Below are 27,836 nucleotides of genomic sequence, written 5' to 3'. Positions count from 1 at the left end.
AAAAATGTTGGAGGATGATGTGTTGTATGCGATGGCTGATGTGGTGAGAGATAAGGACGAAAGGGGACTCTGTTCCTTTCACTTATGTGATGTCTTAATGTAGATGTTTCATTCAATACTGCACCAAATGTTGTCGTTCAGGTGTGAAGAGGCCTTGAGGGACTTTAAGGAAGCATTTAATCTACTCCGAGGCAATCAGTTGATTGACTACAAGCAGTTGGGCTTAAGATACAAGTTGTGTGCTTGTCAAGTAAGTACCATTTTAACTCCCTTTTCCATTCCCATACCGGCCTGTCTGTCCTTGGCTGCCTCCATTGCCAGAGTGAGGCCACACACAAACTAGAAGAGCACCTAGTATTCAGCAGCTTGGGTCACTTACAATCCAATGGTATGACAATTGAATATTTCATTTTCAAGTAATACCCCCCACATAGCAAGTCTTTCCCCTGTCCCACCACACACATTTAACCCACAATCTTCAATCATCCTGCTCCTTTCCCCTCCTCTACAGACTTATATTCCATCCCCAAATCCAATTTTCCCTTCCCCACCCCCTCTTCCCCCTCCGTCTGCCCCCTTCAACCCGTATCCCTCACTCACCACTCCTCCTCTCCTCTTCTTCATTGACACCTGTATATCTCCTCTTCACCTCCAGCCTTTGTCACTTACTCCAATCACCCATTCCTTCACCTGTATCCACCCATCACTTGCCTGGCTTTGCCCAACCTCCCTTTTTCCAACTTTTTCTGCCGCTTCCATCAATCTGAAGAAAGGTCCTGATTGAAACATTGTCCTTCCCTCCGCAGATGCTGCCTGGTCCAAAGAGTTCCTCCAGCACTTTATATTTTGCTCAAGTGCTTTTAAAGAATAGGCTCATTCAAGAAAAATTGGCCCAGTTAGAGAGAGCAAGTCCACTAGGGAATGGCCATTTATAAGGGGACAGAAAAGAAGTCCAATTGGTCACTGTCTCTCAGTAGAGTCAAGCATGATCAACCTGTACAGGATTTTCACTACAGGGAGATTTGAAGACAAACCTCATACGTTAGAGCCAGGTGAATGGCGCATATTGACTGGTGTCCACTATACTGAACTATCTCTGACACCTCTCCCCTTTCTTGATCGCTTTGTCTCCATCACATGGGACAGGCTATCGACTGGCGTGCACTATACTGAACTATCTCTGACACCTCTCCCCTTTCTTGATCGCTTTGTCTCCGTCACATGGGACAGACTATCGACTGGCGTGCACTATAAACCTACTGACTCCCACAGTTATTTGGACTACAATTCCTTCCACCCTGTCTTTTACAAAGACGCTATTCCCTGCTCTCATTTATTCCATCTCCATCGTATCAGCTCCCAAGATGAGACTTTCCATTCTAGGACATCCGAGATGTCCTCTTCTTTAATAAATGAGGTTTTCCTGCTTCTGCCATTGATTGATTCTCCCCCCCCCCCTCATGTCCCCTCTGTGTCTTGTAGTTCAGCTTTTGCTCCCCCTCCTCCTAGATGCTACAAGGACAGAGTTTCCCTGGTCCTCTCCATTCACCCCACCAGCCACCGCATACAACACATCATCCTCTGACATTTCCATCACCTCTAACATGATCCCACCATCAGTCACATCTCATCTCCACCCTTTTCTACCTTCTGCAGAGACCGCTCCCTCTGAAACTCCTTTGTTCACTTATCCTTTCCCACTCAAGCCACCCCTTCCCCAGGTACTTTCCCTGCAACCACAGGAGATGCAACACCTGTCCCTATACCTCCTTTCTTGACTTCATTCGGGAACCCCAAAAAGCCCTTTCATGTGAGGCAGAGGTTCACTTGCACCTCCTCCAACCTCATCTCCTGTATCCATGCTCCCGGTGTGGGCTCCTTTACATCGGCGAGTCCATGTGCAGACTGGGCGATCGTTTTGCTGAACGCCTTCGCTCAGTCCCCCTTGGCCTACTTGAAATCCCAGTTGCAAACATTTTAACTCCCTTTCCCATTCCCATAGTGACCTTTCTGTCCTGGGCCTCCTCCACTGTCAGAGTGAGGCCACACACAAATTGGAGGAGCAGCCGCCTCATATTTTGCTTGGGCTGCCTGCAACCCGGCGGTATTAATGTTGATTTCCCTAATTTCAAGTTACTCCTGCATTCGTGGGTTTCAAGTAACTCCTGCATTCTAACCCATCACATGAGATCAGTGAGTGAATGGCAGCAGCCTGTGGGTGAGAACATTGACAGAAGAATGTGGGGATTGTGGAACACCCACCTATGCCTGTTGTAGGTCCATGCTGCTAGAACATAGAACAGTACAGCACTGGAACAGGTCCTTCGGCCCACAATGTCCGCGCCAAATATGATGTTCCTCTACCTGTATGTGATCCCAAACCCTCCATTCACAGCATATTCATGTCCCTATCTAAAAGCCTCTTAAATGTCACCATCGTATCTGCCTCCACCACCACATTCCAGTGCCCACCATCCTGTGTTTAATAAAACTTGTCCACACATCTCCTTTAAACGTTGCCCCTCTCACCTTAAAGCTCTGCCCTCTAGTCTTTGACACCCTGCAAAAAGGATTTCACTCTCCACCTGATGTACGCCTTTCATAATTGTACGTACTTCTATCAGGTCTCCCCGCAACCCACAAAACTTCACAGAAAACAACCCAAATTTGTCCAACCTCTCCTTATAGTTAATAGCCTTTAATCCAAGCAGCATTCTGGTAAACCTCCTCTGCAGCCAACCGCCTATATTTATTTCAAGTTATATTTATATGATAAGACGTTTCCACCACAACCCTCTGTTTCAATGAATGGCACATAATCCAAACGACCAAGTCAACATGGATTCCATATACCTTAATCTTTTAAATAAAATTACCAAGGGGACTTTTATCAAAAGTTTTCCATGCATGTTTGGGATTAAACTCCTGCCAGTTCTAAGCTGGTGCTGCAGGGTTGGAGCATGGAACCCAGCAGTGAGGGTAAAGCTCACAATGTTACCCTCTCGATATCACAATGTTCGTTTGTTGTGAGAAGCTGATGGTTAAAGGTGCAGACCATAACAGTACTTTAACCCTTCTTCTGGTTTCTTCCTTGCAGGTGCTTCACAATTTAGCGCTGGCACATGCCACATTACAGGAATGGGACAACGCCGAACAGGTTGTGAAGAAAGCCTTAACCTTTAAAACTGAAGCCAAGCACAATTATGTGGATCAAGCTCTGGAAGCTGTTTCGGTATTGTCTTTCCTCAAGTGTTTACAAGTCTCCAAAGGCCTTCGATAAGTCACTGCCCACTGGTGTGCCCACATGCCCCTCCTGATACTTCTGATAAGTTGGGGCTTTGTTGAGGCTACGGCTGCTGGGCTGTGTACACTGATCTCTTTACTGACGAGAGGATGGGAATGCATTGCAGACAGTTCGGGGAAGGTTTACTGAACACATACTTGAAGTGGTCAGGTTTTCTTGGGAGGAAGGGTTGGACAGGTTGGGCTTGTATCTGCTCACGTTTGGAAGGGTGAGAAGGGACTTGATTGCAATGTGCTGAGGGCTCCTGTGGGGCCTTACTCGAATGGCTGAGGCACCAAAATATAGCAATGGGTGCAAGAATTTCACTGTGAAGAGCATTTGTGAGAATAAAGAACCATTGAAGATGTTCCTCTTCTAGGAGAATTTTAAACTAGGAGTCACTGGTTTAAAAATAAGGAGTAACCAAATTAAGGTAGAAATTAGGTGATTTTTTTTCCCTGAGAATTAATTGCCTGACTTTGGCACTCTGATCAATGACTGGTGGAAGGGGAATCTAGAATATTTTTGAGGCAGATAGGCCTGAGGGTGAAACGTTATTGTAGGTAAATGGGAATGTAGAGTTGAGGTTACATCTGTCAGTTTATGAAGTGATGGAACACACATAAGGGGCCGAGTGGCCTGTTCCTGCTCCTAATTCATTTGTTCATAAGAGTTCCGTATCACTAAGGAATAGATCAGGTAGACGCACAGAGTCTCTTACCCAGTGTCGTGGAATCAGGAGCCAGAGGACATAGGTTTAAGGTGAAGGGGGGAAAGATTTCATAGGAACCTGAGGGGTAACTTTTCACAAAAAGGGTGGTGGGTGTGTGGAACAAGCTGTCTGGGGAAGTAGTTGAGGGGGGTACTATTGCAACGTTTAAGAAACATTTAGACAGATACGTGGATAGGACAGGTTTGGAGGGATATAGGCCAAAAGCCGGCAGGTGGGACTAGTGTAGATGGGACACGTTGGTCGGTGTGGACAAGTTGGGCCAAAGGACCTGTTTCCGTGCAGTATGACTCGATGACAAATCTGCTGACTCTGCCAATGTACTTAAGTAGAATCATTTGTTTGAGGATAGACAGTTGATCCATCACAGCTTTACTTGGTAACAACTGATTTAGGGCTCTGGGAAGTACCCTGACGTTGTACTGGCTCTCTATATGTCTGGTGATATTAATGCAGGTATTAATCTCTTTAGGAGCAAGTGGAAAGGCCACGTGGAGCTGGCTAACTTGGTGCACACCGGTTTAAATAAATCACCTGTTACTTCGAACACCAACTCCACGCGGTCTTTCAATCTCACATCTATCACTGCAGGAAAGATGAGGATAGAGATCTTTCCTTCAGATGCCATTCGTTGGGCTAATGTTACTTAACTGAAAGGTTGCAAAACAGATGCTATCAGAAATCAAATAAGCCAAAAAGATTTGATAGAAATGCAAGTGAAAGTATACTTAAAATGAATAGAATTGACTTTCCCCATCTTTCCATCTGCTTCCTAAACATTAGATACATTTGTGCTGTATTGGACAATGTGGCCCAGGGGCAGAGGAATCAAGAGATATGGGGGAAAAAGCAGGAAAGGGGAACTAATTTTGGATGATCAGCCATGAACATATTGAATGGTGGCGAATGGTCTACTCCTACACCTATTTTCTATGTTTCTATGATAGCTCAGACTGAGCACAACAGCTCCTCAGGGCTGGCAATGGTTCTGAATATTAAGGGCAGCACAGCAGTAGAATTGCTGCCTTACAGCGCCAGAGACCCGGGTCCAATCCTAACCATGGGTGCTGCCTGTACAGAGTTTGTACGCTCTCCCTGTGACCTGCGTGAGTTCTCTCCTGGTGCTCTGGTTTCCTGCCACACTCCAAAGACGTACATGTTTGTAGGTTAATTGGCTTTCGTAAAATTGTAAATTATCCCTCGTGTGTGCAGGATAGTGTACGTGTGCAGGGATCACTAGTCGGCTCGGACACGGTGGGCCGAATGGTCTTTTTCCGTGCTGCATCTCTAAACTTAACAAAACAATTAAAATATTAACCCCTATGAAAAATTTTTAATTAAGAGAACATTTTTTAACCTAGTTATAAACGTTCATACTTGCCTCCGGACAGCATGTATCTGTTCCCCTCTGTGGAAGTACATGGATACTCCCCGCCGCTCTGACAGACTGTTGCAGGACTCTGTCACAGGGGATGGAGAATCTGTGAACGTCCTGCCTCCACACTAACAGTATGCAGTCAGCAAAACACCAACAAACTCCTGACAGCAACTCTGGGATTCTGCATGTTGGTGCAGCTTGTGTAGGAATCAGAAAGCTGATGACTGTAGCAAGGTTTGATGCCTAGCTGATGATCCCCAGCAGTATCTGGAGTTTGTGTCTTTTTTTAAGTCCCGTCACTGTGTCTGTTTCCTGATCTGTCTCCACAGAAGCGAGAGCTGTTTCAGCTCCTGCTGTTTCCAGAAGGTGAATTCTTCAGACCAAAGAAACAAGTAGTGGCCCAGCTGGAAAAGCAGGACTTTCTGGGAGAAGCCATGGTAAGGACTCTTTGCTCTTTAACTGATCAGCACTGAATGATTGTCCAAGTCCACTGTGGGGGGGATGTGGTCAGCAGAGGTCCAGCTTACTGTGGCCTCCTCAATGCACGAGGACCATGTCTGATGATCATGGTGCCACTGTGAACTCTCCATTGTGTGGGATTATTACCAATGTGGCCAACTAATCTCAGCCTTGAATGGGATGGAGGTTGGTAAGGGGGACAGAAAGAACCTGTCCACTTCCATTTTCTCACTCAAAACTAATCTCCCCACCCCTCACCCCCATCCAGACTGTCTCCTGATGGCCTTTTACTCTAAGGTTTGATCTACTCAGATGTAGTGCCAGTGACGCAGCTGGTAGAGCTGCTGCCTTACAGCACCAGAGACCTGGGTTCGATCCTGACCTCGGTTGCTGTCTGTGTGGAGTTTGTACGTTCTCCCTGTGACTGTGTGGGTTTTCTCCGAGTGCTCCGGTTTCCTCCCACATTCCAAAGACGTACAGGTTTGTAGGTTAATTGGATTCTGTGAAATTGCCCCTAGTGCAGGGAGTGGATGCAAACATTGTATAGCATGAAACTAGTGTGCAATGTTCAGCGTGGACTTGGTGGGCTGCCTGGATCCAAGCTGCATCTCTGAACTGAACTATTCACCTTAATAATCATGAAGTCCATTTTTAAAGGCACTTTTTATATGAAAGGGAGGATTGTTTGATTTATGTTTTAGGAAATAATGGCGGGGGATTTCAACATTAAGTGAAGCGTTTGGCAATATTGGGGAAGTAGGTATTGCAGAACAGAAAGAGACAGATGATTTAACGACTTTTTTTTCAAAGCGAAACCATGAGCTGTCGATGGAGCAGTTTGGTTCCCTTGTTTAATTCATGCCTTGATGTTCCTGCGCCCAGTGACCAGCTGACCTGGACTCAGGCTCACACCAATGCTGTACTTGTTCACATATAAGGGCAGAGGGACCACCAGCCTGAACAAGAAATGGATAAGGGGTCATTATTAAAATTGGGCTGCTGGGATAAGCCTGGGCGGTGGAATTAGTGTTCTGCTGAAATCAGGGTATGGACTGAGGTTGATCTTGGCCTCCAGCACTGCAGTAGTTCTCTAAGAGATTAGTTTAGTTTTAGAGATACAGCGTGGAGTCTGTGCCGACTAACGATCGCCCCTTACACTAGTTGTATCCTACACACTAGGAGCAGTTTACAGAAATCAATTAACCTACAAACTTGCATATCTTTGGAATGTGGGAGGAAACCGGAGCACTCGGAGTAAACCCACGACAAGGAGAAGGTGCAAACTCTGTACAGACAGCACCCACCATCAGGGACAAACGAGGGTCTCTGGTGCTGTAAGGCAGCAACTCTAGCACTGCGCCACTGTGCCGCCCATACTAGACTCCACTGCTGTGCCTTGTTGAGTGAACTCTGATACCAAGCAATAGCACAGATATTCGGACCAGGGTAATAAATCCTTGGATAATGGCATTTTAATGGAGGAAAAAGGCAGTTAAAATTCAAGAGCTTGGGTGTGCAGCTGAGGGCTGAGTCACCATGATTGGGATGATTGAAAACTAGGTTGCTCAACACCAGAACTGGAGGCATGCATATCTTACAGGGGCTTACAGGAAAGAACTGCAGATGCTGGTTCAAACCGAAGATAGACACAAAAAGCTGGAGTAACTCAGCTTTCATAATACATTCATAACAACCAGCCTCCCTCGTCCTACATCATGCACTCGTGACCCAGAACTCTGACACTTTTTACCCTATCCCTGTCCATTCTAACTACATTCGTGTAAGATGGACACAAAAAGCTGGAGTAACTCAGTGGTTCAGGCAGCATCTCTGGAGAGAAGGAATGAGTAATATCTGAAGAAGGGTCTCGACCCAAAACATCACCATTCCTTCTCCAGAGATGCTGCCTGAACCACTGAGTTACTCCAGCTTTTTGTGTCCATCTTACACGAATGTAGTTAGAATGGACAGGGATAGGGTAAAAAGTGTCAGAGTTCTGGGTCACGAGTGCATGATGTAGGACGAGGGAGGCTGGTTGTTATGAATGTATTGGTGGAATCAGCTTTACGGTTACAAATGAATGTTTCAGCTACAGATGATGTACTGCAGGGGTGCTGCTATAGAGTGGGAATTGCCACTTGGTTGAGATATCTGGTTGAACATCATCTCCAGGTTAACATGACACCAAGCCTGGTGTAGATTGCCTGGGAGAAAGAATGAATCAGTGATGGGGTATAAATCAAACTGTTGTGTGGTTTTGTGCTGTACAAATTCTTTTGGAGAATGCTTGTGCTGTTAAGACCCAAACCAGCAATGGTCACCGATGGCACAAGATACTTCAGATGCTGGAATCCGTAGCAAAAAGAGGGGAGCACCTGGCAGAACTCAGCAGAACAGGCCGTCGATGTTTCAGGTCAAGACCATTCATCTAGACTGAACCAATAGAGGGGATGTAGTCAGTATAAAGAGGTGAAGGGAGAGAGGTGGGGCAAGGACTGGCAAGTACTAGGTTGGCGCAGGTGAATAGGGATGAACTGGCAGATGTCAGGTGGGGGGGGGGGGGGGGGGGGATTGAGATGATGAGTAGAGGCCAAACGGCTGCAGATTTTGGAAGCTGAAAAGTGAAACTGAATGAGGGGTAATGGCAGGGTACGAAGTGGGTTGATGGATGGATCAAGTGCGAGGAGTGCGTGGGGTGGGGGGTAATAGAGGATAGGGACCTGAGAAGTTAAATGGGAAGGGGTGTGAGAGAGGAGCAGAGTGGAAAGGAGGACGGAGAGAGGGGCAGGAGGTGTGTGTTACCAGAAATTGGAGAATTTGGTATTCATGCCATTGATCAGTAATGAATGTTCAGCCTGTACAGAGTCTCCACACTCATCTCAGCTGCTCTCCTCTGCTTGTATCCTAGGTGGTCGCATCAATCATCGACAAAGATGCATTCTCTGGTTTTGCTCCCTTGCAGCCTGTGGTATGTTTCATTTCATTTAATAGATTTTTCTTCAAAACAGGAAAGTATGGCTTAACCATGCATATTAAATGTGTTGAGTTAATCACCTGTTTAAATGCTGCCAACTTGGTGCAAATGCTGCTTTTGTTAGCATTGTGAGCATATAAATCCCATCATTCTGGTGATGAAATGTTCAACAGTATTGGTAGAAGCAGGGGAATGAATTTAGAACAGAGATGGTTTCACAGAGAATCCACTCCTACCTCTGCTCCATTTGTCCCTCTCAGACATTTTTGGAGCCTGATGAAACAGAAATGGCCTCGCAGAATCCAACTCCGACCCTTTCAAATGGAATAATGGGCCAGATTTTTACCTGGGATCATATTTGGGTATTGTGATGAGGACATTAGATCAGAGTAGTGTCAGAGTAGCTGAAGGTGCAAGTGTTGATGTTAATAACATTCATGTCTCACAAAGAACACGCGTGTAAGGAAGAAGCAACTCTGTACCTCCTCAAACAACCTGATTAACAGCACAGCGACAGAGAATGAAGGTTGGTAAATTCAAAAATGAACCTAGTGCAGAAAATAAAATATAGAAAAAGGAAACAAGTGGATTAAAAGAGAGAAGAGGGGTCGAAAAGTTTCTGAAAATTCTGAGGCAAATTAGGACCAGAAGGAATAAATTGTACACATTGTGCATTTTCAGTGCCTGAGGCCCAACTTCCCCACACCTGCCAACATGTCCAAGCTACACTAGTCTCACCTGCCAGCATTTGGTCCATATCTCTCCAAACCTGTCCTATCCATGTACCTGTCTAAACCTGTCCTATCCATGTACTTGTCTATTTGTTTGACGGTTATTAACACATGTTGCATTATTTAAGGGGTATTGAAACTTGAAACAACCTGTGCTAGCCTCCTTTGGTATGCTTGTTTTTGTTACTGAGTGACATTCAGTAACTTCAGGCTATTCGATGCATTCCACTGGTGAACTAGTTAGCGAGCAGCTGCTTCCAAGAAGCTCATTACACAGCAGCTTCACCGAGACAATAAATTTGAAGTTTTGCATTTAATTGCACATCTCCCCCTCGCCCCAATGTACAAAGCACAAGCGTAAATAACAATGAACGTCAACAGTACGCTTGTGAATTTTGACTGGAAAATCTAGATTTAATTTGTCCAGAACACTGTGACATTTAAATTTGAATTTGAGTTTTATTATTTTACAGAAGCTTCTGTAGTTTTGATTCTCTTTTGTAACTGGATTTAGGAAAAATATTGTAATTACGCTGGCACTTTTATTGGACAAATAAAATTTAATTTCTTACATTTTTTTTTAAACAAATGTACTTCGTTTTTGTTAATTTTTAAAACATTTTATTTGTTTATATGGTATCTATTGAATACTTTGTTTACATATGTTCAAGAAGGAACTGCAGATGCTGGAAAATCGAAGGTAGACAAAAGTGCTGGAGAAACTCAGCAGGTGCGGCAGCATCTACGGAGCGAAGGAAATGGGCAACGTTTCGGGCCGAAGAAGGGTTTTGGCCTGAAACGTTACCCATTTCCTTCGCTCCGTAGATGCTGCCGCACCCGCTGAGTTTCTCCAGCACTTTTGTCTACTTTGTTTACATATGTCGTGCTGCTGCAAATGCCAATTTCATTGTTAATGTTTTGGGACTATGAGAATAAAACACTCTTGACTCTCCTGACTTCCAATTTAATTTCTTATTGCTTTGAGGAATGTTGATGACAAATGCCATGGCAGCATTTACAGTCCATTCCCAGCTACCCCTGAACGAGGTGTGAGTTATGAATGAACCATGTTGTTGGGTCAGGCTGGGTAAGAATGGCAAATTTCCGTTCCTGAATGAAATGAATCACCAAATGGCTGCTCATGGCAATCTACTAGCTCCATGGCTATTGTTATTGAGACCATTCTTTAAATTGTCTTGACAACTAGTATATCTAGAGGTACACAAGACACTGCAGATGCCAGAATTTTGAACAAAAAACAGTGCTGGAGGAACTCAGCGGGTCAGGTAACATCTGTGGAAGGAATGGACTGACAACGTTTTGGGTTGGGACACTTCCTCAGACTGAAGTGTAAACTTGTCCAGTCCCTCCACAGACCTGTTGAGTTCCTCCAGCACTTTTTTTTAAACTACTATTTCTAATTTTGACCTCCCCATGTTAAATCTGAATTGCTGATCTTTGTCTCTGTGACGTACTTGATGATGTATATTGGAAGGCGTTTGCTGATCACCAATATGCTGCTTTGAATTTCCCTCGTTATGGTTAATTTCATAACCTTGTACCTTAAATAGCAGGAAGATCAAGTCCCCAAAGAAACAACACCAGGAATAAGTTAAACCTTGCATGATTAAAACTTCACATTAAAACTTCATTTTATTAGGCAATATATGGAGACCTCATTACTACATAGTTGCTAGAAATTATAAATGGAAAACCTACCTAAGATTTTTCACTCTGTATCTGTCCCACCCGTCTCCAATGATGCATTGTGGAAACCTAGTTGTGGTTGTTAGCTGCAAGAACATTCCGTATCCATACCTTGGTCTAGGTTGGGTAAATTAAATAGCTAGCCACAAAACCTGCAGGGTAATTTATCTTCGATATTACACCTCCTCTGAATTACTTCTCTTCTGCATCCTGAGCTAACCCTTTTATTCTGAACAAAGTGTGGTGATTTCTAATATGTTAATCTAATTTATTATTCAAATTTAATTAACAGGCACCAGAACCTGTCCCAAAAAGGAAAGTATCTGAAAAGTTCAAGTAAGTCATTTTTACTAGAGCCACATCCAGTTTCTATGTGGCTAGCAGAATGTTCTGGGAGTGTGTATTTAGTTTATTGCTGCAGTGAGTTACTCAGCCTCCGCAAACTCCTGATGTATTGCTAGAACAAAGAGGGATAGACACAAAATGCTGGAGTAACTCAGCAGGTCAGGCAGCATCTCTGAATAGAAGGAAAGGGTGACGTTTTGGTTCGAGACCCTTTTTCGGACTGAGTCAGGGGAGAGGGAGCCTAGAGATATTGAAGGGTAAGGTGTGAAAATTAAGATCAAAGCAGATGTTGATCAAGGAAATGAAGAATGGTTCATTGTTAGCTGAGGAGAAGGTGACAACAAAGCATACAATCTGTAAAATTAATCAGGACGACGGTGAAACTCGTCGGAAAACTGGGGTGGGGGGAGGGACAGAGAGAGACGGAGAGCAAGGGTTACTTGAAGTTGGAGAAATCAATATTCATACTTCTGGGCAGCTTACATGAAGAAAGATCTTGACCCAAAACATCACCTTCACTCCAGAGATGCTGCCTGTCCCGCTGAGTTACTCCAGCATATTGTGTCTTTCTTCGGTGAAAACCAGCAACACAGTTCTTTCCAGAACAAAGGAGAAACAATTTGTTCCCAGTGTTACATGGCCCGAGACTAAATTGCTAGAATTAAGTCACGTTGTTAAGATTGCCCACAAATTTACACTGTTCCATTCTCTGTCTTTCGATAAGACTATCAGCAGGCACAAGCCATGTTTAGCCATGTTCACTTTCTTAGTGGATTGAGCTTCATTTAACCTCCCAGATCCCAAAAGGCAATACACTCAAACTCCAGAATAATCACTGATGCTTGCGTTTCACTACCACACGTCCTCTTCATTCCCGATGCCTCATTTCCAGCAGTTGTGTTCCGTGCCTTGTTCAGTTCCATTGCAATAGCTTTTGCAACCTAACACTCATTGTTGAAAGGGTTAATCAGCTGAACCTTTTTACATAGAAACATAGAAAATAGGTACAGGAGTAGGCCATTCGGCCCTTCGAGCCCACACCGCCATTCAATATGATCGCGGCTGATCATCCAACTCAGTATCCTGTACCTGCCTTCTCTCCACACCCCCTGATCCCTTTAGCCACAAGGGCCACATCTAACTCCCTCTTAAATATAGTCAATGAACTGGCCTCAACTACCTTCTGTGGCAGAGAATTCCAGAGATTCACCACTCTGTGTTTTCTGAGGGTTAACTCAGTTGCCCCCTTCAGACTGATTTCTGCTTATCAATTCGTAGCCTGTAAAGCTCATCCAAGGTGAGGAAATTGGATATGTGACACCTAGTCATCAGTGACATTATTTTCCTGTAGAGATAGACACTCATAATTATACAGTTTACTTCTGTGATATGCTACATTGAAAACTGTAAAGGGATGTGACCAGATTTAATCATGTTTCTTTATGTGTAGAACACTGCAGAGTAAACCTTACCGGGTGTTATTTAACTTCATACCGAGTAATGAAATGGAGCTGGAATTGCAGCCGGGAAATATAGTCTTCCTGCTGGAGCAAGGGCAGGACAACTGGGCCACTGTCACGTTCAATGATAAGGCAAGTTATCCCAGGGCAAAGCTCACCACATCACAGTGCAGGGAGAGGACTGATCACAGGCCACTGGATGCAGCCTGCAATCCCTGAACTGTGTGGCAGTTTTAATTGTAGTAATGTTCGCAGAGATTTTAACAGAATTATGGACACACAATTGAAGACATTCAAAGCAACAAGCTATCATGTGTATTATTGGGGTGGGAGGTTGCAACCTTCACGTGGTCCGCCCTGTTTCGACGAATGCAATCAACCTGGCGTGCACAATCAAATAAGGTCAAATAGAACAAGTTGTCCTACAACTGTAGGCTGTGCACGCCATACCCAAGAGGAAGAAGATGTGTATTATGGTTTATTTGATGTGTAGGAAGGAACTGCAGATGCTGGTTTAAACCGGAGAAAGACACAAAAAGCTGGAGTAGCACCACGGGTCAGGCTGCATCTTGTTGATGCATGGTGTGAGATTCACTTATTTATGTAGAACGCAATACAATTATGAAGATAGACACAAAATGCTGGAGTAACTCAGAGGGTTAGGCAACATCTCTGGAGAAAAGGAATTGGTGACGTTTTGGGTTGAGACCATTCTTCCTACATAACACAATTATGCCCATACACCATGTTTACATTATCATCCCAATAATTATTAGTATATAAGCACAAGCATAACAGAAGCAGGTCTGAAGTACTATCAAAGTAAAAATAATTTATCATTGGCAGCTGTTAATGCCATTCCTAGGGTCCTTCACCACTATGGAGGGCTGTATGTCTTGGTCACACTCTGATAAGTGGACGGATGAGATTAAAACTGAATTGGCCCACCAGTCCAGTCTATGTCCCAATTTGCAGTTACAAAAGGAAAGGATGCTAGCTGTCTCTTGGATTTCAGTCTGAGGAAAAGGAAAAAAATGCCTCTAAGATAAGCTGTCTATTATATTATGATGTAGTGTAGTGCATGTGTCAATAATGTTGTCAGCACAGGAGCAGGGGGCTTGAACAGAAAGTATTCTTGTTTAATGGGAAACCTGGGCTGTTCTATTAGATTCAGAAAATAACCTGATGGTGAAACTTTGAAGAGGGTGGACTCCACTAACATGATGTTCAAACTTGTTTCACCAGAAAGGCTGCTCCGATTGCACATTGTAGTTCTGAATGAATTACTCGAATCTATAATAACTTACAGCAATGTTCTGGCAATGTACTCACTACACATTGTACCAAAAGCCAAACTACTGCATGTGCTGGAACTGCTGTAAAAACAAAACTATTGGAAACATGCAGCAGGTCAGGCAACTAATGCAAAGAGAGAAATAGTTACCATTTAAAGTAAACAACTGTTTCTCATCCCATAGATGTTGCTTAATGCCCCTGTCCCACTTAGGAAACCTGAACGGAAACCTCTGGAGACTTTGCGCCCCACCCAAGGTTTCCGTGCAGTTCCCGGAGGTTTTTGTCAGTCTCCCTACCTGCTTCCACTACCTGCAACCTCCGGGAACCGCACGGAAACCTTGGGTGGGGCGCAAAGTCTCCAGAGGTTTCCGTTCAGGTTTCCTAAGTGGGACAGGGGCATAACTTACCAAGTGTCTCCAGTATTTTTTTATTTTGCATCATTACGTTTCCCCTTAAGCTGTCAAATGGAGTGAAGCTCAGTGCCTGGAACTCTTTGTCATCATTTTATGTTGGTTCATGGTTGCCGGGACTGAGCATTACTGACCCGGGGCTCTGATCATCCAGAATTCAGTACGTCTGTCGCTGCCCCAGGACACCCTGTCCATCGCCTTAGTGTTAGAGCAGCCTGCAGCTCACTGATGTCAGCTGCAGGGAGAGCGGCGAATGGGAAGCTCAGAAACTGGGTCCATTTCCTTGGTCCTCTTGTTTCCATCACTTGACCCACATGGATGCTGCTGCCTGTCAAAGCCAGGTGGTCAGACGTCATGAGCTTGTGCACCGTGGGCACAATCTTACAGAAATGCCTCTAACTGGAGATTGCAGTACCATCGGAGTACAGAGGAAGGGCTGTTTATAGGGTCAGGCTGGTGCGAGAGTCCTTATCTCAGTTGATCTCCATTATAGTTACTGGTTCTTACTATAATCACATTGAGTGGAAGCTGAGTTTCTTTCTTCAGGAAGTTGATTAGACTGTCCCAAGATATGCCCCTAAAGGCACCGAAAGTTCTGAATGACAATAAACGAATCTAATCGAATCAACACTCCTGCTTTAACTATCAACTGTACACATTTAATTATGTCTATAGATTATAAATATATTTGTTCTATTCATTACTACAATGGAGTTTTACAAAGTAGAAATAAACAAACTGCAGCAAAGTGAGCTGACAATGTCCGGTGTAGCTGAAAGCAGCATTACCATTTAGAGTCATAATTTTCTCTTCCTCTTCCTGTCTTCTCCACAGCCCCATCTAGTGGTCTTGCTGAGAACCACCAAAACACACCTGAACTGAAATTGATTTGAAACAAAAAGATAGAAATGCCCAGAATGTCAAGCAGCATAGGTGGAGGGAGGAAGAGGGTTGATGGGTTAATGACCTATCACTGTACTGAAACTGGCCCAGCTCCATCCCTTTGTCTCTAATCTCTTGGAGAGAAAAGGCTTGGATAGAGTGGATGTGGAGAGGATGTTTCCACTAGTGGGAGAGTCTAGGACTAGAGGTCATAGCCTCAGAATTAAATGACTTCTAGGAAGGAGATGAGGGAGGTGAATCTGTGGAGGCCAAGTCAGTGGATATTTTTAAGGCAGAGAAATTATTTTTTGATTAGTACAGATGTCAGGGGTTATGGGGAAAAGGCGGGATAGATAGATCAGCCATGATTGAATGTCGGAGTAGACTTGATGGGCCAAATGGCCTAATTCTACTCCTATCATCTATGACGTTTTGCTCTCTTTGGATTTGGCATGGGTGGTATCTCCACATTGTCTCTCTGCATCGTGAAGTTGATGTTCCAGGTGTGCTGATCATTTAAGACATTAGTTACTCCTAAATCTGTGACTGAAGGAATGGTGACTTTGTCTTTGAGGATCAACAACAATATTCAGAGAAAGGCTATCTGTAACACAGCACTATTCATCCATCCACCAGCTTTCATACCTGCCTAAAATGGAAGGCCCATGATACAGCCAGTTCCTTGGATGGTTATTAGCTCATGGTTGTTATGTGTTTTTAGCTCATAACATATTAAATAGATCTTTCTGGCTGTTGTTAGCATGTTTAGTTTGGTCTCATTGATATGTGATACACACTGATTGTGGACATTTCCTAACTGTTTCTTGTTTGTTAGACTGGATTAGTCCCCTACAATTACATCGAACCACTGGAACACATAAAGGTAAAAGCTTTATTTGATTTTGAGTATTTCCCACAATAGCTACAGAGATCACAGCATTGTAATTACTCCCCCACTTTGTGCCCACCTCAGGGTGGCCCTGTATAACGGGGTTCAGGGGACCTATGCTGAGCAAAGGTGAATCAGTTAGTCCCAATCATACTCTCTTAACAGTTCATGAACATGGCTGTGGACTCAATTCCTGCCCCCCCCCCCCCTCCCCGTCTGTTTATCGGCATCTGAGAATTTCAGATCACAGAGAACATAGAACAGTAGAGCACAGCAACAGGCCCTCCGGCCCATAATGTCTATGCCGAACATGATGCCAAGACAACTCTTATCTGCCTGCGCATTGCCCTTATCCCACCATTCCCTGCATATCCACATGCCTATCCAAAAGTCTCTTAAATGCCACTATCACATCTGTCTGTTTCACTCCTCCATAAGTGTGTTCCTTGCACTCACCACCCTCTAAAAAATACTTGCCCTGCACATTCCCTTTAAACTTTGCCCCTCTCATCTTAAAGCTAAGTATTTGATATTTCCATCCTGAGAAAAAGGTTTTGACTGTCTATCCCTATGTATGCAGCTCACAATTTATGTACTTCTATCACATCTCTCAACCTCCGGCGTTCCAGCGAAAAGAATCCAACTCTGTCCAAAATCTCCTTGTAGCTAATACCCCCTAATCCAGGCATTACTCTTCTACGCCACCTATTGGGCCTCCTATTGATAGTGACCTGTGAATGAAAGCAAGAGGAACACTTAAAAAGTGTCTGAATTCTGTTCCCTTCCAGCACGGGGACAATATTGTGTCCGTAACAGAAAGGGAACCAATGTGCCACATTGAATTATAGTAGCTGATTTAGCATGTACAGAACAGTTTAAAAAACAGCTTTGTGTAATTCTTGATGCAATTTAAAAAAAAAAAGAAAAACTCCTGTTTAAGATTTTGCATAAAAGATAGGAATCTATTTTGAGTGTGCTTTTTGATCAGGCTGAAAGATCACCATCTCCTGACATCCCTGCACCACCCAAGACAGCAGCCCCTGACAGACCACATGGTGTGAAAGGTGAGCAGCTTCACCAGACGGTGAAATCACAATTGGAATCGCACCGCCTATAAAGATTTTGATGCATCCACGAGTATATTAAATATGAAAAGTTATTCAGATTCAAATAAAAATGGAAAATGCAGGAAACATTAAACAAGTCAGGAAGTACTCAAATAGTCAGGATATATGAGAAATGAAATTTTCAAATCGCAAATTTTTAATTGTCTAAAAGGTCCAGGATCTGAAAAAATAGTTCTTCTTGTACAGCTACAGATACTGCCTGACTTGAGTGTTTACTGCACTTTGCTTTTATTTCAAATATCTAACACCAACAGTTTAAAGACTGACACAAAATGCTGGAGTAACTCAGTGGGACAGGCAGCATCTCTGCATAGAAAAAATGGGTGACTTTTTGGGTCGAGACTGTTCTTCAGACTGGTCCCGACCCAAAACATCACCCATTCCTTCTATCCAAAGATGCTGCCTGTCCCGCTGAGTTACTCCAGTATCTGTATCTGTCTTTGGTGTCAACCAGCATCTGCAGTTTCTTCCTACACTGTTTAAAGACTGATGCTGGTGTGGGAGGCACAGGATCCACTCCTGCTGAGTGTAAGGCAGACTGGTGCCTTTTAATGAGTCCTCATTGCTGATATCTAAGAAGAGTGTCCAGTACCCATCTAAAGATACAAACCCTGGGCTGCACTCGAAGGGATGAGACAAATGCTCGTCTCTCTAAGGACCACCTTATGTGAGCTCTCGGCTCAGCTGTCACTGCTGTGCAGAAAAGCAAGGTGTGGTTCTCATTAAAAGGCATAGATAGACACAAAAAGCTGGAGTAACTCAGCGAGATAGGCAGCATCACTGGAGAGAAGGAATGGGTGATGTTTCGGGTCAAGACCCTTCTTCAGACTGACAGTCGGGAGAGGGAGGCACAGAGGTATGGAAGGGTAAAGTGTGTGAAAACAAGATCAAAAGAGATGCAGATCAAGGAACATGTAGAATAGATCATTGTTAGCTAGTAGAAGGTGACAACAAAGCAACAGAGATAAAATGTAATCTGGGACATTCATACTGCTCGGCGAACTGGGAAGGGAGAGGGATGGAGAGAGTAGGAAAGCAAGGGTCTCTTGAAGTTAGAGAAGTCATAGAGGACGGTTACTGCAGATGGGAAGATCTGCTACTGATCCTTCACCAGAATCTGTGCACTGAAATCAATGCACCACAAATCCTAACCATGGCTGGAGCTCGTACCCACGCCACAAATGGTCTTGGGATCAGCTAATTACTGACATTCTCAGCAACGTTAACAGTTTGTAAAATAAGTAGTAGATTAAGTATTCTTGAATATAGTTGTACCTCCATATCTGTAAAGGGAATGACATTGGAGCTACGATAACCAAGCCTGAATGTGCAATTTCATGGGGATTGATGAAGGACTGCTGTCTTGATGAAGTAGATGGTCATTCAGCATCCTAGGCTGCCTCCAATTTGAGATTAAGGCAGTGAGTGGAGGCCAGGGACATTAATTATAAACATATTGAAAATTAATCACAACATTTTCAAATCACTGGTTTCTGCAAAAAAAAAAAATTCTCAATTGTTTTTTTTCAGATGAAAATGTACCCACTATAGCGAGGTCACAGGTAATCGAACCTTCAAAAAAGACTGAGGTAAGAAGCATTGGTGCAGGAGTAGGCCATTCGGCCCTTCGAGCCAGCACCGCCATTCAATATGATCATGGCTGTTCATCTAAAATCAGTACCCCGTTACTGCTTTTTCACCATATCCCTTGATTCCTTTAGCCCTAAGAGCTAAATCTAACCCTCTTGAAAACATCTAGGCATTAAGGACAAAAAGAAAGCAAGTTGGGCATTGATATTATCCCTTGTAATTTTTCTTAACTATTTCATGTATGAGGTGTTAAGCTGCAACAATCATGTACCAAAGGCAGTATCTGTTTTGTGGATCAGAGTCTAAGCAACGGTAAAATATTACCTTGCTTTTGGTGACATTGGGAATGCAGGCAAAACATCAGGGAAGCCTGCTTTTTTTTAACTATCCCATTATAGTCATTATAAGTGTGAAATAATCAAACTGCTAAAGGACATCTGCTGCTCAGGCAACACTAGGCTGTGGGCCGAGCATCAAAAATGGGTCTAGAATTTAACTTTCGTGCCTCATGTCTCGGAACTACATGATGTTTTGCACAGATTTAGATAAAACATAATTGAGAAGGAAGTCATAACTCGTCAGCGCCAAAAGTTGCACATTGATTAATTAAACTAATTAGCAAATGAGATCAAAAAAGTAAACACCATCTAGTGTCCAATGCCCACATTACATAATTGCATGCTGCGGTCTATTTAAACCATATTATATGTGTGTGTGACGTGAATATGACTGTAATCATATATAATTATGTATAATTATATTTATAGCAGGATCTTGATCAAGTGGACTGAGGAATGTCTAATGGAGTTTAATGCAGATAAGTGAGAGGTGGTGTATTAGGGAAGTCAAACTAGGCCAGGACTTTCTCAGTGAACGGTAGAGCCTAGTGAGTGTTGTAGAGCAGAGGGATGTAAGAGTATAGGTACATAGTTTTCTGAAAGTAGTGTGTTGGGGAAATAGTGTTAAAGGCGGCTTTTGGCACATCAGTCAATGCACTGATTATAGCGATTGCGATGTTACAGTTATACAGATGCTGGTGAGGCCACATAGGGAGTACTGTGTTCATTTTTGGTCACCCTGGTATAGGAAGGAAGTCATTGGGCTGGAAAGATTGCAGAAAAGATTTACATGGATGTTGCAAGACTCAAGGGCCCGAGCTGCAGGGAAAGGTTGGGCAGGCTACAACTTAATTACGGAGCACAAGAAGCTGAAGGCTGATTTTTATAGAGGTGTATAAAATCATGAAGGGAACAGATAGAGTGAATGTGCACTTTTATTTACCAAGGGTAGAGGAATCAATAACAAGAGGACACTGGTTTAAGGGGAATCATTTAATAGGAAGTCGGAGCAGGTACTATAACTGTATGTTCTTTCATCCCTGTGGACAGCCAAGCTTGCCTAATTATAATGGTAGCTTGGTATGGATGCTCCATCAAGGTTTCTTCTGCCTCCTGAGGAATAGCATCTAGTTTGCATCAGCTCAAACTCACATTATGGTGGACCTTGGGCACATTGTATAAGCTTACTTTTGAGACATTACCTCATGACATAGCACTAAATTAGGAAATGTTGATTATTTCTAATGGTGTGGGTGTTGCAAACTTTAATTTATTTCAGAAACATATTATGAGCCGTTTAATATAAAATTGGACTAATCTGCAATTCTTTTTTTTACTGGAATAGTGTAAACATCACACTATTCCCAAAGGTTGTATTGTCAAAATACACTTCAAGTATACGATAGCTATACGTGTGAAACCAGGGTTATTGCTCAGCAAGTTGCTGGCTGTCATCTGTCAGAAGTTCGATCTGTCTGAAAAGAGACTTGTGCTGAGGTACGTGAGCCTTTCAAATACTCCTGCTTGTGCTAGATATCCTGCCGTGAGCGACTCACCCTCTGCTAGGCCAACACCTCCCAAGCCCGTAATCTGTATCGTGGAGGAGGACAAGGGCAGATGGCACATTGCATCACAGCCACCTGCAGCTTGTCATCCACATTGTGCAGTCATATTTCAGTGTTCCTTCATTGGCACCAAATCCTGGAACTCCCTTCCCAGTGGCATTATAAACACCAGAAAGCCCATCCATCAATTTAATTTAAGGGTAATTAAAAATGGGCATTAAAATGCTGGCCTCACCGCATCCCAAAATATAAAAGGATGGTGTGCTCCGCCATTGCTATTAAAGCGAATCACTTAACTATCTTCAAGTCTTTGCCTTGACCAAGAGATCTAATTGTAGAATAATTTTATTTTTAAAAAGCAAATAACCAAATCTTGACATAAGATTTGCACAGGTTTTGGCAATTTCACGATAGTGGGCAAGCTCACATACATCTTTATAGCTGAGAAGAGATGTGCCAAATGCCTTTAAGGTCATGGAAATTGGGAGTAAATAAAACTGTAAAAATGCAATCTGTTTGCCTGAAGTTTTTAATTCACTGAATCTAAGTAACAGTAATGACATGCTTTCCATTTTTGGTCCCTCCGGCTAGTTACAAATCACAAGCTGAGGGTGAGCTCATTCCCATTACCACCGAAACCAAAATGAAGAAAATATGGAGCGAGGTCAGTAATCAGCGTTTGGTCATCTGGGTCAAGTTTGTGGAGGTAAGATTCACACATTCCCCCCCCACCGTGTTATTTTCTCATAGTTCCATAATTAACTGTAGCAAAGAGCATAATAGAGCAGGAAATAGAGTATTTGGTGAGTCGGGGAATTTTCAACACAGAAGTACATCCTTCGAATTAAGTTCATAAAAAAAGGTGCTGGTGGTAATATGCATTTGCACAATGTGGGAGGTTATTGGGGAAAAACTGATGCCAGGCATTTTCATGTGAAACAAGGTCTACTTAGATTAGATTTAGCAAAGAGATGACTAGAAATAGCCAACTGTGTAAATGTTTCAGAGCAATAGAAGGAATTCAAGGAGCAGATAATGAAGGTTCAGAACAAATGCGTCTACCCATTTTAAAGTAAAAGTAGAAGATTCCAATTTCAACATCTGGATATTGAAGAAAAAGGATAAAGCAAAAAGGAGAAACTTGTGAGATAGTGTAAGCTCAATGTAGTAGAAACCTGAAGGTGCAGGGGTTCAATTAAAATTAAGGATTGTGGGGAAAAGTGGCGTAAACCATCAAGGAAAATTTCAAGATACTCTATAAACATGAAAAGGGATTAGAAAAGAAAGAGTGGGTCGAATTAGAGACTAGATCAGTACTCTACAAATGAAAAATCATAAAGGGATTAGAATTGTAAGAGTGAAGTATTCTAAAGGATAAACATGAAAGGAGGCAACATATTAAAGGGTTTAGCACTTTTGAAACAAATAGCTCACCAGGCTGGATAAAAGAGGAAAAGGTAAGAGCCTGTTGCAATGATTTTAGTGCTCTTTGGCATTATGTTTGTACTGCACTTGGAAAAAATAAGTGGATGGAATGAGTCTACCAGCAACTTTGTCTTTGGTAGCAGGCTTTTTGTTTGAAAAATTGATGGACAGAATGAGTCTGTATTTAAAGGGGAACAGGTTAATCAATTGGCATGGATTTATTCATGAATGATCATGTCTGATTAATAATTGAAACTTTTAGAGATAACTAGAGTGTCAGTGAGGGAAGTGCTTTTGATGTGGTATCAAATGCAATAGATATCACTCATAGGTATATGCAGAATGCTGGAGTAACTCAGCGGGGCAGGCAGCATCTCTGGAGAGAAGGAATGTGCGATGTTTCGGGTCAAACCCTTTCTTCAGACAGATATCACTTACTTTGCTTCAGTCATCAACAGCCAGAGCAATGAGAAAGTGGGGAATAGTCAGGCAATAGTCCTTTTATCTAGCTCCTTCAACCTTTTGTCTTTAGTTTCTTTCAAGGTAATTATTATTTAGATACATTTAGCAGCAAGTGTAACAAAGCTATATGATAATGAACCACATGGTTGTTAATATTTAGATGATGATTGCAGATACAGTGCCCTCCATAATATTTGGGACAAAGACCCATAATGTATTTGCCTCTGTACTGTACAATTTGAGATTTGTAATAGAAAAAATCACATGTGGTTAACGTGCACATTGTCATATTTTTATACATTTTGGTTTCACCATGTAGAAATTACAGCTGTGTTTATATATAGTCCCCCATTTCAGGGCACCATAATGTTTGGGACGCATGGCTTCACAGGCATTGGTAATTGCTCGTGTGTGTTTAATATAGGTATGAGAGCTCCCACCACCTAGTCTTTCCATCACTTTAGAAACTTTTATTGCTGTTTATTAACATGAGGACCAAAGTTGTGCCAATGAAAGTCAAAGAAGCCATTGTGAGACTGAGAAACAAGAATAAAACTGTTAGAGACATCAGCCAAACCTTAGGCTTACCAAAATCAACTGTTTGGAACATTATTAAGAAGAAAGAGAGCACTGGTGAGCTTACTAATTGCAAAGGGACTGTTGGCAGGCCAAGGAAGATCTCCACAGCTGAGGACTGAAGAATTCCCTCTATAATAAAGAAAAATCCCCAAACCCCTGTCCGATGGATCAGAAACACTCTTCAGGAGTGAATTTGTCAATGACCACTGTCCGCAGAAAATGAACAGAAATGCAGAGGTTACACTGCAAGATGCAAACCACTGGTTAGCTGCAAAAATAAGATAGCCATGTTACAGTTTGTCAACAAGTACTTAAAAAAGCAACCATAGTTCTGGGAAAAGATCTTGTGGACAGATGAGACGAAGATTAATATATATCAGAGTGATGGCAAGAGCAAATTATGGAGGAGAGAAGGAACTGCCCAAGATCCAAAGCATACCACCTCATCTGTGAAACACAGTGGTGGGGGTGTTATGGCCTGGGCATGTATGGCTGCTGAAGATATTGGGGAGGGGGAGGAGAGGGGGGTGACTATGTATAAACGCTGCTGTAATTTCTACATGAAACCAAAATGTATAAAAATGACCTTTCATAAAATCTGACAATGTGTACTTTAACCACATGTGATTTTTTTGTGAATGGGCATATCTTCCATGGCTTGGAATACCTTCCTTATCTTCACTGAGTGTTATGAATCTTTGCAATTCTCTACTAAGAGTGTTGAGCGTTTTGATGCCGAATATACTCAAGTCTTAGTAGTAGACTTGTAGGAGCAGGGACCAAAGCTCCAAAGGAGAGCTGACAATGCACAAATTGAGCAATATTATTGAATGGTGGAGCAGATGCAATGTTGTATTACATGATTTTGACATGAATTCATTCTGTACAATAGGTAGTAGCATTATATGACTATACTGTCACAGCCTCCATTGATCTGAGTTTTCAAGAAGGAGACAGAATCCAAGTATTAGCACAAGGTGAGAAACATTACTGCCGAGTACTGGACAAAATATTTAATTTTTTTGTTGGCATTGCCTTCCCTGTCTTGGATCAGTTGTTTTGTAACTGATCTGTAAATGTAGATTAGTCTGACATCTAATATTAAAAACACACATCCGAATGTCACTTGTGTAGTTACATTGGCTGTTTAACTTCTCAAAAGCTATAACAAGATTTCACCGCCTTTGTAAAATTAAACACACTAATTTGACAAAAGGCCACCCATCCCGTATAGATATTACTAAAACAAGGCATTCAATTTGCACCTATACCACTGACCCCTCTCCCAGTTTAAGCCAAACATTTTAACCATAATATTGTGGATTTTTCAATTAACTCAACTGCTTTTTCCTTTACCCACCTGTTCAGTCCAATATGGTCACCACCTCAATCACAGAAAAGTGTGGCGAGCTTACTTCTAAATGGGATGGCTGTTTCTGACCAATCTTACACATTCTGCATTGTGATTGTGGCCAAACATAATTTAGTGCATACAATATATGACATGATGGGACAAGTAACAGTGCAAAGAAATGAAAGATAATGGCAATAAACCTAGATTGTGTATGTAACAGATTTAATGTAAAGATGAGAGTTCACTTCACTACAAATAATTATATATAACTATATATCTAGCACTTCAACTCCCCCTCCCATTCCCAATCCGACCTCTCTGTCCTGGGTCTCCTCCATTGCCAGAGTGAGCAACAGCGGAAATTGGAGGCACAGCACCTCATATTCCGTCTGGGGTCCTTGCGTCCTTACGGCATCAACATTGAATTCTCCCAATTTGGCTAGCCCGTGCTGTCTCCTCCCCTTCCTTAACCCTCTAGCTGTCTCCTCCCACCCTCCCGCCCTCGGGCTCCTCCTCCTCCTCCCCTTTTCCTTCTTTCTTTCCCCACCCCCCATCAGTCTGAAGAAGGGTTTCGGCCCGAAACGTCGCCTATTTCCTTCGCTCCATAGATGCTGCTGCACCCGCTGAGTTTCCCCAGCAATTTTGTGTACCTTCGATATTCCAGCATCTGCAGTTCCCTTTTGAACAAATAATTATATATAATGGTTTCAACACATTGGAGCACAGTATTATCCAAGGGATGTGATATGCAATTCAGTAAAGTTTGAAAAGATAATTTTAAAAAAGAGCTTTGGTCTCGATACCTTAATCCCTGGCAAGTGATGGGTGGATAGTGTGACAGAGGCTGGCGGACACATGACTGCACTATGTAATCTAATAAGGAAGGTGATGAGTGAAAATGGGTAAGGGATAAAGGGATAGACACAAAATTCTGGAGTAACTCAGTAGGGCAAGCAGCATCACTGGAGAGAAGGAATGGGTGACGTTTCGGGTTGAGACCAGACTGAGTCAGGGGAGAGGCAAATTAGAGATATGGATGGGTACAAAGAGAATGTAAGGTGTGAAAACAACAGATCAAGGAAATGTAGAATGGTTCATTGTTGGCTGAAGGGAAGATGATAATGAGGCATACAAACAGTAAAATTAATCAGGACAGTGAAACTAGTCAGAGAACTAGGGTGGGGATCAGAAAGAGGGAAAGCAAGGGTTGCTTGAAGTTAGAGAAATCAATATTCATACCACTGGGTTTTAAGCTGCCGTGGAGAGAGAGAGAGGGCCCCTTTCGGTGGGAACCAGCTCGAGAGATGGAAAGAAACTGGGTAAAATGGGGTTAAAGTTAAAATAATGTAATTGCCGCATGCATAAATGTGGAGTGAATTAAAGAAGCTATGTGCAAATTCTGCTCTGAGAGCGAGTGTTGGATGTGCTTTAGTGAACGGTGTAGCTACTTGAATTGCTTTGTTTTCTCTTCACAGTAAACGACAACTGGCTGGAAGGGCAATATAATGGAAACACAGGAATTTTCCCAGCATCTTTCATCAAAGAATTAAGCATTGCTTGAATTGTAAATCTTTGAATAAAACTTACAAGTATTTGATTTTTGAAGTGATCCTTTTCTCCTAAACTATCGATTGAAGATACAGTTTGCAGCTTGAATATTTAAAATAGTTTATCCTCACAAGTAGGTCAGTAAGGACCTTGAATTTGTGTTATAGATTGCTCACAAAATATTTGGGAACATTTCTTTCCTGTGCGAGTGCTGAGTTGCAACGTGGGCCAACACAACTAGTTTCAAATATGTAACAGGATTTAGAAGTCAATCTTACCCAGGTCGATTTAAAAGGTACAGGCAGTATAATTTCTTTAAGAAAAGCAATTTTATTTCCATCAGCCTTTGACTATTCCACTTTATCTCAACTTCAAATGGCCTTCTGGTATTTGATCAAATTCTTGCCATCATTATTGTGGACACTATGTCAGAAATCTGGATGATGGGTGATGACACTTAATCTGTAAATAAAGTTGTGCAAAGGAAATCATTTTGGCTTTGAGAAAAGTTGATGTTAGTGGAGAGAGAGAAAGAGAACAGCAAGGGGGTGGGGAATACTACCCTGAGCCAACAGCATCCAGTTTCAATCTAGTCATCTGGACTCCATAGCTGGGCCTTCACTGCATCGTTCCCTTTTCCTCCCAATTTTCCCAAGCCAACGCTATAGTTCTGAACCATAATCAGTGCTCTTGCTCACCTCTCCAGCAGACTCTGCACTCCCATCCAAAAGGTGCCTTTCCAATGATACCACGCTGCAGCCAATCAGAAATAAAAATTATGGCTTCTCACATGCCAAAGGGCACAAATTCAGATATTCAGGCAGAAATCCTCTTACCCAAAGATGAAGTTTGGAGCACATATGCTCATCTCTACTTGACATCACCTGACTTCTTGTGACACAAACCTGCAAGATTCTGAAACCACCATCCACGCTATCTCTAGTTTTGACTATCCTAATTCACTGTAAGGCATGATGACAACCCAAAATATGCTGCTTCCATCTCAACTCCTAGCAGATTTTGCTTACCCAATCTTCCTTTGCACACAATTTTATGTTGGTTTCCAGGAAAGTTTTCTCGCAATTTCAAAATTCACATTGATGTAATTCCTCATGGCCCTCCCATCATTTTCTGCAACACACCATAAAACCTGCTTATACTGTCCTAATATCCCCTTTGCAGCAGTGTCAAATTTTGTTTGATGAAATTTCAGTTCCAACATTTAAAAGTGCAAAATAATGGCAAGTTGTTGGTGCTCTTGAGATTTTGCCAGCTTTAATCATTTCATTCCTCTGTTGGTACCA

The 27,836-nt window shown here is 42.6% G+C and overlaps 1 protein-coding gene across 1 annotated transcript in view; it reads left to right on the top strand.

The window, feature by feature from the left end:
• ncf2 (neutrophil cytosolic factor 2) overlaps positions 1-26,581 on the top strand; it is a 30,443-nt gene extending 3,862 nt beyond the window's left edge. Inside the window, exons 3-15 of the mRNA XM_033028201.1 lie at positions 142-250; positions 3,098-3,232; positions 5,721-5,828; positions 8,759-8,818; positions 11,555-11,598; positions 13,058-13,199; positions 16,491-16,538; positions 17,533-17,608; positions 19,202-19,260; positions 20,945-21,096; positions 21,756-21,870; positions 24,523-24,607; positions 26,460-26,581. Of these exons, the coding sequence (XP_032884092.1) occupies positions 142-250; positions 3,098-3,232; positions 5,721-5,828; positions 8,759-8,818; positions 11,555-11,598; positions 13,058-13,199; positions 16,491-16,538; positions 17,533-17,608; positions 19,202-19,260; positions 20,945-21,096; positions 21,756-21,870; positions 24,523-24,607; positions 26,460-26,545 (1,219 nt within the window). The 3' untranslated portion in view covers positions 26,546-26,581. The remainder of the gene's footprint in view (positions 1-141; positions 251-3,097; positions 3,233-5,720; positions 5,829-8,758; positions 8,819-11,554; positions 11,599-13,057; positions 13,200-16,490; positions 16,539-17,532; positions 17,609-19,201; positions 19,261-20,944; positions 21,097-21,755; positions 21,871-24,522; positions 24,608-26,459) is intronic.
• The last annotated feature ends 1,255 nt before the right edge of the window (positions 26,582-27,836 follow it).

Source organism: Amblyraja radiata, chromosome 10, assembly GCF_010909765.2.
Source record: "Amblyraja radiata isolate CabotCenter1 chromosome 10, sAmbRad1.1.pri, whole genome shotgun sequence".
Lineage (NCBI taxonomy): Eukaryota > Metazoa > Chordata > Chondrichthyes > Rajiformes > Rajidae > Amblyraja > Amblyraja radiata.
The sequence above is the reverse complement of the archived record's forward strand: the minus strand, read 5'-3'. Positions and strand labels throughout refer to the sequence as shown.